Source organism: Eurytemora carolleeae, unplaced genomic scaffold (assembly GCF_000591075.1).
Source record: "Eurytemora carolleeae unplaced genomic scaffold, Eaff_2.0 scaffold2660, whole genome shotgun sequence".
In the NCBI taxonomy this organism is placed as follows: domain Eukaryota; kingdom Metazoa; phylum Arthropoda; class Copepoda; order Calanoida; family Temoridae; genus Eurytemora; species Eurytemora carolleeae.
In genome coordinates this window covers 1-8,883 of record NW_019398549.1, presented here as the reverse complement: position 1 = coordinate 8,883, position 8,883 = coordinate 1, and the positions used below count along the sequence as shown (strand labels likewise).

General features: G+C 35.2%; 2 protein-coding genes across 2 annotated transcripts; one reads left to right on the top strand and one right to left on the bottom strand.

Moving 5' to 3' along the window:
• Positions 1-81: 81 nt before the first annotated feature.
• On the top strand, positions 82-2,532 carry LOC111717488 (uncharacterized). Its single transcript, XM_023492983.1, has 5 exons — positions 82-368; positions 908-1,279; positions 1,493-1,551; positions 1,617-1,843; positions 1,926-2,532. Exons 1-5 carry the CDS (start codon positions 120-122, stop codon positions 2,027-2,029), a joined length of 1,011 nt encoding a protein of 336 aa, XP_023348751.1. The 5' UTR covers positions 82-119; the 3' UTR covers positions 2,030-2,532.
• Positions 2,533-2,883: 351 nt separating this feature from the next.
• LOC111717489 (serine protease 29) lies at positions 2,884-8,519 on the bottom strand. The gene is made up of 7 exons (XM_023492984.1): positions 8,387-8,519; positions 7,744-7,814; positions 6,685-6,751; positions 5,358-5,481; positions 4,898-5,022; positions 3,880-4,037; positions 2,884-3,262 (listed from the first exon to the last, which is right to left on the bottom strand). Exons 1-7 carry the CDS (start codon positions 8,462-8,464, stop codon positions 2,938-2,940), a joined length of 948 nt encoding a protein of 315 aa, XP_023348752.1. The 5' UTR covers positions 8,465-8,519; the 3' UTR covers positions 2,884-2,937.
• Between the last annotated feature and the right edge of the window lie 364 nt (positions 8,520-8,883).

The following is an 8,883-nucleotide window of genomic DNA, read 5'->3' as shown; positions in this document are numbered from 1 at the left end:
CACCAAATTTTCATTGAAACATCCAAGTTACTTATTAATCAAAATGGATCTTCGACCACTAAATGCTCAATTTGAAACCAATATTATTTCAATATTTTAGGTTTTTGGCAAAAGGAACAATGGAGGAAAAGATCTATGATCGTCAAGTTACAAAACAATCCCTGGCAGCTCGTGTAGTTGATGAACAGCAGATAGAACGACACTTTACAATGGGAGAACTAGCGGAACTATACGAGTATGTAGAGGAACCTTTATCCGCTAAACCTACTCCTAGTGTACCAGAGGATAGGCTGCTAGCGGAGCTAGTGGATAAACATAAAGAGTTGATCTGGAAGTTTCATCATCACGATTCTCTGCTGGAGAACAAGGTAAACTATTTAATTCATTTCCAATTTTCTTTTCCAGTGTTTTAGTGGTAGGCAACGTTTTTGGACTTCTTATTAATAGATAACCTTTTATTCAATGAAAGAGATTTAAAATAAATCTGTTTTGGGCAGACCGCCTGGGTTAGTCTCCTTACTAGGGCAAGGCAGGCCGTTTTTCCCATGGATACACTGTAATGTCAAGGAGCGTCGGTCCTATGTCATTGAATGATTGGTTGTCTGCTAATAATAATAATAATAGGATACTAGCTCGGGTACCTAGCTTTGCCTGGAAACTAAGCTTTCTCAATAAAATTAAACCAAGCTAAGAACATTCCCGTGGTTATACAGGGTTTCCAAATCAAAATTTGAGGCAAATCAGTAAAGGGGTTTCTCAGTTATGATCAGACAAACGCCAAAACAGAGATTACGACTTTATATATAAATTCATAATTATGAATAGAACCACTTGATTCTTAACTATTCATGTTTTATTTGTTTAATTTTGCGCGAACACTCGCTTTAAATGAGTTTACTGTGTTCAGGTTGATGAGAATCTAACTGAAGCTGAACGTAAAGCTGCCTGGGAGGAATACGAGAACGAGAAGAAGGGTCTCATCCAGACCAACGTCGGGATCGAGAACATAACCGCTTTCGGGGCCATGCTCCAGGGTATGCTCCCCCGCTCCGGGGATGGGAGGGTGATGGCCAGCCCCATCAACCCAATGGCGATCCAGCACCAGTTGAAGAGCATGAACCCTGAGTTAAGCCACGAGGAGCTGGTTATGAGGACAAGGTCTGCTATTATGCAGCTTCAAAATTTGCACCGAACACAGACCCCAGTGATAATGAATCAGAATACACTAGGAGTAGGACAAAGACAGGGCCCAGGATACGATCAATCCTTCTATCAGCAGGTAATTCAAGAAGAAGATCTAACCTTTCTTAGGGTAGAAAAAATACAATTATGACCTTGATTTCACTTTAAAACTAATAACCCCTGAAATATGTAAAGTTAAAAAATCTTTCTCATGAAACTTTGTTGGTACAGGGGAGCCACATCGCATTGGATTTTATTGTAACTTGTACATGAAAAAAAAAGTTTTTAACAATTATTTAATAATTTTTAGGAGATGGCCAAAGCTAAAGCGATGATAAACCAACAATACCCTGGCATGTACAGGTTTGGGTAAATATACTTCCAAATATTGATTTTATGTACAAAGACCAAGATTAATTGATTGTATTGTACAGGTTCCGTGGCGCATCACAGCATGCACCAGGCGCCGCCATGGCAATGATGCCGCGTCAGATTACACCGATGTTCAAACCCAACTCTGGGCCTCCGGAGGAGATTGTCATAGAAGACGACAATGATTCTCCTGTGGTTATCTCCCAAAGACGAGTAGTTCGTCCTCCGGCCGCCAGAGGCCGTGGTGGACGACGAGGAAGACCAAGACTAGATCCAGATACAGACTTAGGTAATCATTTATCAACTCTAGTAGTAGTAGTGAGGGGGAGGGGGTTAAACCAATTAACTATTTTTAAATTTTAAATGTTTAGATTTCTCTCCTGAACCGAGCAGTACAACCGCACATCAAGCACTAATCCAGCAATTACAAGCTCAAGGCATGTCAGTGAAACCATCTTCAGGAAACGAGAGCTAGGTTGCATCTAGCTCCATCTAGTTCCAGGAGAACCTGAATCTTGACCCGGAGTATGGTTTTCACTCATCACCAGATAAAAAGAGAATGAGTAAAAGAAACAGTTATTGTGCATTGAATACTTAGTTCTAATTCTGGTTCTCAGGTTCTAATAAAAGTATTAAAACCTATAGTCCTCGTTATAAAGGACTAACAACATCTCTTCTGCTTCGTGAAGAAGTTTAGTTCATAAACAAGAAAAAATTGACAAAATTACTCAAACAAGTACAACCATCCAACCAACCATCCAGTATGTATTGATGACTTAAACCAAACCTGTATCAGTTCCCAGCAAACAATATTTGATAATAGCTCTGCAGCTTTTTTTCAAGTTGTTGGAACAGTGTAGGACTTTCTTACAGTCGCCTTTGTTTAGTTAAAATTTATGTAAATTCTAGCTTTTACTTGAGATATGGATTCTTTACTCTGTAGATCCGAGAAATAAACAAAATAACATTGCTTTATAATTGGTATTATCTTTATTCTACAATCTACAGAACATGACAGTATTTTGATGTCGAAAGCAGGGTTTTTAAAATGTCCATATTAAATGAGGTTTCGAGACATTTAGGTGATGAAACAGATCCGTCTATTCTCTGATGGGTTAAGATACATTGTTATCATTTTGATTCAGAGACAGCTTTAATCCAGCTTTATTCTATTTCTAAACGTTAAGAATACCAATTTAATAAGTTCATGTGGGATGGGGACGGTGGTTTGTCCTCGTGATATTGCAATTTCAAACCCTCGTACATACTTAGTAACTTTTGTGTCTCTTGTTTATAAAACAACAGGGTTTCATTCTTAGTAAATATACATTTAATACCTAATACTTTTATTTCTATCACCAGGATTGTAGGACAAGAAAATGGCTAATTTACATGGATTATTTTCATTTTGTTTTGGTTTTTTCGTTTATTCTTCTGTTTCCGTTTACTTATCTTCTGTTTTTTCGTCTGTTTTGCTTTAGTTTCGTCTTTTGTTTGCTCCTCTTTCTTCTCTGGTTCAAAATCTTGAATAGTAACAAGGTTTTCCTTTGGGAAGTATTGAGGAGATTTCTCGGTAGTTGAATCCGTGTTATTACTGGATACTGTAGGTTTAGGTTCGGTCTTCTCTTCAGAGACGGGGTTTATAGTGTCTTTCCGAGATCCTTTTCTAACAGAGCTTCGAGGTCTCCCATTCCCTCTATACCAGCTTCTAATAATAAAATAAGATTGAGAAACGAATAAAAAGGCCTTTTTCTTTAATTAGCGGGTACCAACGCTAAAACGCATCAGGGTTACGTTTACGAGATGTCCAAATTCTGGTCGTCTTACTTTTATCTTAAAAATTAACGGAAATGTCTTTTTAAAATAATTTCTGGACATACCTCTCAATATCTCTGTCAACTTTTAAGGTGCAAAAATTGTAGACCACATTTTGGAAATTCCGAGACTAATAGTTTTAGGTCATAATACATAAGTTTATTTCTGTATTTGAGGCATCTGGCATATATTGAACTCAGGGGCGCATACAAGAACTCCTGAGGGGGGAGCAATCATTAAGTGAACTTTCAGTAATCCACAAATTCAAGATTTTAATTAATTCTGTTAAATTAGAACTGACACTTCCTGTCATGGACTAAAAGTTGCATAATGCTATGCAATTGATAAAAGTCTATTTAATTGACAGTTTTTAACTGCGTTTTTATCTTTTTCCTCATAAACTTCCAAAATTCATTTGATTCGATATGTTTCGGACTAAAATATTAAGATTTTAAATTTTCGCCATTTTCCAGGAAGAACCTATGTCTATAAAACTAAACTGATTCTTACTTATGTCTGGCGGATTGTCTGCTGCTCGCGCCTTCAGGACAATCAGTTGACCAGCTGGGGTTCCCGCCGGCCGCCGAAAAATCTGATTTTAGATTAAACTTTTCGGCCACAAAGCCGAGGAAGCAAGATGTTCTCGTGTAGGCTCCAGGATACCCAACCTGAATTTAAATCAGAAAAATAACATAAAAATCATCAAAACTTCTCTGTAATGTTACAGCAGAAAGTAAAGGGAGCATATTCGATTCACACACGGTATCTTGACACCATAATACAAGCGGAAATGTTATTGTCGTTTGCTATTCACTGCAAACCCAGTTGTGCACACTCTCCCACAAAAATCGAGCAGTGTTTTGACAATTTAAGCATTGGGTCAAGTGCGTTAAATGTATATGTCTTCGCCTACAAAAAAGTATAAGTGAGTTTGAAAGGTAAGCACAAAGGCTATTGTGTTGCAACACTTTAAAGTCAAGACTGGCCGAAAATTTGATTACTAAAGTTCGAGTTGTCTATATCTCAGTTTATCAGGTATGTATTCAATAATTCTATCTGTTAGGGTTAGTTTCTACATATGCCATTTATTTCAGTAAATTTTAGGTAAAACAAATGCTTTGGAAGAAACGGAAGCTGAAGATGTAAGAACAAAGGCAAAAGAAAAAGTCATTTAAAAATTTCAAACAAAATATGCTTTTGATGCACTGAGCTGGATTAAACAAAACAATAAAATGTTATATTTATAAATAATATCATAAGGGTTACCCACAAAACATTAAAACATGAGACTTTAATGACTACTTGAAAGCTCTTAAAACCTAGCGATTTAGGGGTTAAACTTGGTCCATTGCCATAAATAAAGTCTTAAATAACAACTCAAATAATTTGGTAATGACAGAAACGATTTTACGGATGTGTAGGAACAATGAACTTTAAAAAAGGATTAAAAACATTGCGCCCATTTGTCTCCAATAAAGTCTCCTATATTATGGGTAAACCTGTATATTTAAAATGGTTGAAATCTAACCTCCGCGCAACCAACTCCGAAGCTAACTATTCCTATCCAAGAATATCGTTTAGTATTTGCATCAGAATATTTATGCGCTGTTCCAACCAGAGGTCCTCCGCTGTCCCCTTGGCAAGAATCCTTTCCTATACACAGGAACATTTAGTGGTTATCAATGGCCATTGAAAGTAAATGGTAAGGTGAGGGGGATTATCAATGGGAGTATAGTAAGGTGAGGGGGGTTATCAATGGTATTTAAAGGGGGCACATATATGATTCACAACGGTACCCTTGAAACCTTTATCTGATCAATAATGTGGAAGATAACGTCGTTCTTCAGACTTGAAAATTATTAAATTTTTCAAAATCTTAATCATGGATATCCATGATTGGTGGGTCCATGAAAATTACGTCTACAGACTCTTTATAGTTATCCTCGGAGATGAAAAATTATAGATGAATGAAAAAGAATATATTTAACCTGGTTCCGAAGCACAGATTAATCCTTTAGGATATTCAAAATTATCCGCGTCTTCACAGTTGGTGACAGTTACAGATGCATGTCTAGCTACATCAGGTATGCCCTTCACTTGCACTCTTTGACCCTAGTTCAACAATTCATTTCTTATTCTTTATAGAATTATTCTCATAATAAGTACCATCATCATCGCCATAGCCATCATTATCATTATTATCATCATCATCATTATCGTCATCATAACATCACCATTATCATCACAATCACCATCATCATCCCCATCAACATCATTATCATCATACTCATTACCATCATCAGCAAAAGAACTGAAGACGTCATTTCAATTAATCCATAATTGATCCGCGTTTCAGTATCCTTTAACGGTTCCTTTTAAGAAAGTCATATTTTTCTCGCTCAAAATTCATTGCAAACTCTACAAGGAAACTTGATCAGACCGAGTGTTAAAGGGTACTTTAACTGTAAATCAAACATCCCACTTATCAAATGTAGGGATCACTTGAATAGAGGTCTACAGTACCTTTTAAAGGGAGTGTCTGGTTAGACATGGTAGTTGAGCTGAGAATGCAGTATTGTTATAGAGAAATTTTTAAAGATTCATTTGAGACCTATCTGACGTTTTTACTCAGCAACAGTGCAAACTCAATCTTTAAAATTCTCAGAGATTGTCCATTTTAGAGATTAGAGATTTTGAGAATCTTTTTTTATTATTCAATGACGACCACGAAATTCTACAGTAATCTAATTAGTTGTTTAGGAACAGATTACAATAATAAAAATTGACTCGTATCATCGAAAATAAGGAATCTTATGCAATTGTTAGTTTTGTATAATGTCTCCTTGTTCCCAAACATTTTCGGTAGATTTCCTGTAATTTCTATTGAAATGAACAAGTTGAAGAATTTGAGTAAATCTGCGAACAAAGAAAGATTTGTAAAAAATAAAAAATTCAGTATATATTGATGAAAAAGAAAGAATTGATTCAAACATTAATTTATTAACAAATTTTTTTTAAAAATATATTCCTAAACATCTAATTAGTTTACTGTAGAATTTTGGTTACATTTTTTATTGTCGTTATCGAATAATTTTTTTAAACCCATTTCTCAAAATCATTTCTTCAGAATGGACAATGCAGGATCGAGGATTTTAAAGATTGAATTTTCGCTCTTGCTGAACAATTAAACAACGTAAAACGTTTAAACATCCGATAGGTCTTTAATGCTCCTAAAAAGTTTCTCTACAATACTGTATTCTCAGTTCAACTACCATGTCTAGCCAGACCCTCCCTTTAAATTCATTAAATACTTACATGTATTTCTCTCTCCTTGGTTATCCCCCAGCCTGCAACAAATGTTGTCTCCTTGGCATACTCCCTGCAGTCAGATTCAGAATATTTTACAAGATATTCATCAGTTTATATATGTACAGTGGGACCCAGAAAACTGTAGAGTAAGAAGACGACGTTTAGACTCAAGTTATTACTTCAATTAGTCCAATGAACTTATAACACAGAAATTTTACAGTGCACACGTAGACCCATTTAACAAAATAAGTTAATTTTCAAGAAAATTCGTTTGCTTTCAAACAGCATCAAAAAAAACAAAGTGTTTTTTGTTTCGTCTTCTATTGTTACAGTTTTATGGGTCTGATCCCTACCCTGTTACTGTACGAATTTAAAATATACTAACTGAAAGGCCCGGCGTTGCCCGTGGAAAAAAGTTTTATAAGAAAAGTTTTAAGAAATGTTATAAAAAGTTTTTAAAAAAATGTAAAAAAAAATGAAAAAAAAACGAACTTTTTAGCNTTTCAGCCACATCGGTTCAGCCGTTTGGCCGGCTATACGCAACATATATATATATACGAATGTCTTGTTTTATTATATAGATATATAAATCATGAATATGACTGTAACTGACTCAGCTGTCAAGAGTTGAGTTATGATATTAGCACGTGATGATTCGATTATTTTCATGTCCATTGCTACGCTTACACGGACATAAAAAATGCGAAATATCAATGCGAATAAAACTTTGGAGGAGGATAGAGATGATTTGGAACTCCCATGGACATGGCTGAGAAGTATTTTAATCTCGCTAGAAGGAGATGATTCATATAATGTACTGTTCCGTTATACCGTCGGTATGTATTTTGTGCTGCACATCTTGCTTTCATGCTAAATGTGGGTCAGGTACTTTAAATAAACCGGAGTATTCAGTGGGAGGGCCGTGTCTGAGAAATCACTGAATATAACCTAATACTGTTTGCAATATAATTAGATCTTAAGCTGTCCAGATACATCAGAGTAAAATCTAAACAATATCTCCAAGTCTGAGATTAGATTGTGCATGTATAAAATATTTTGTTCGTGTCAATCTCTGGTAAACATACAGGCCAGATCTTCTTCCTCTCCATCTTATTTACTAGAGGAGCATCCTCAACCTTACACCGGGAGGATCTATAGTCTTATATAAAGGAATTGAGTTTTTGTCACAAACTCAAATGTTCTAATGCCCAAATCTTAACAACGTGATGGCCTAAACCTTTGATATTTCAAATCTAGAATATTTGATATAACAGACGTCATAGTTTAAAATATCAAAGGTCTACGACATGGAGTTGCAAAGATAAAAAGATGTGAGTTTTTGGCAAAATATTAATTCCTTTACAGTTCTTTAATCTACAGTGTGCCCCTAAGCTGTGGATTATGAAGACGACAGTAATACTCAAGTAATGACTTTAAATAGTCCGATGAACATGAAACAGCAGTTTGATTGATTACTTATGTTAAAACCATTTGTATTGCAACAAACAAGATTGCTTAAATCCCGTATTTTTATAGTTTTTATGGGTTGCTGCATTGTGTATATATCATGCTTGTGAATTTTATTTTCAAAATTTACGACAACATTTTTTTATCCTGACTGTCTGAGAGCACACCAACAATTATATTAAATACATAAAAGCCAAGAGAGAAGACACAAAGCAAATATAAGAATATTTAGACCCCCTGCCTTATAGATAGCAATATCGTATCCACTAGAAGATGCTTCGATATACTTAGGATGGATGATAACCTGAGTTACCGTCATAGAAACCTCATTAGGATCAGAGTTAGCTTGACTGTGCTCTCCGCAGGTTACCTAGAGTATATACAATTTAATCAAGTACAATCTTAGCTTTTCTATGTTTAAAAGTATTTAGTTTTGATAATTCCTATATGCTTTCCTGCGGTAGAAATGCGCAAGACACTTTTGTAGAGAAACCAAAATCAAAAGTTTTAAACAGTGATATCTAATTCATACTTGATCAAACAAAACTTTTAATGATATTATACTTGAAACTAGGCATACGGCCCCCCTTAATAATGGTGATTGATTACTCAAACTAAATTATTATTATTATTATAATTACTAGCTGAAGGGACCGGCGTTTCCCGTGAATTTTTTTTTTAAATGTTGAAAAAAAAATATTTTTTTAAAAATCCATTTTTTAGCCTATAACACCACCC

Bases quoted from the DNA above. Each gene is read 5' to 3' on its own strand.
- LOC111717488 (XM_023492983.1), top strand. From the start codon at position 120: ATGGAGGAAAAGATCTATGATCGTCAAGTTACAAAACAATCCCTGGCA. The intron at 1,280-1,492 runs GTAATTCAAGAA...AATAATTTTTAG, and splicing joins ATCAATCCTTCTATCAGCAG to GAGATGGCCAAAGCTAAAGC. The intron at 1,844-1,925 runs GTAATCATTTAT...TTAAATGTTTAG, and splicing joins AGATCCAGATACAGACTTAG to ATTTCTCTCCTGAACCGAGC.
- LOC111717489 (XM_023492984.1), bottom strand. From the start codon at position 8,464: ATGACGGTAACTCAGGTTATCATCCATCCTAAGTATATCGAAGCATCT. The intron at 6,752-7,743 runs CACGAACAAAAT...TGAATCTGACTG, and splicing joins GTATGTTTACCAGAGATTGA to CAGGGAGTATGCCAAGGAGA. The intron at 4,038-4,897 runs GTTAGATTTCAA...ATTTAAATTCAG, and splicing joins TCGGAGTTGGTTGCGCGGAG to GTTGGGTATCCTGGAGCCTA.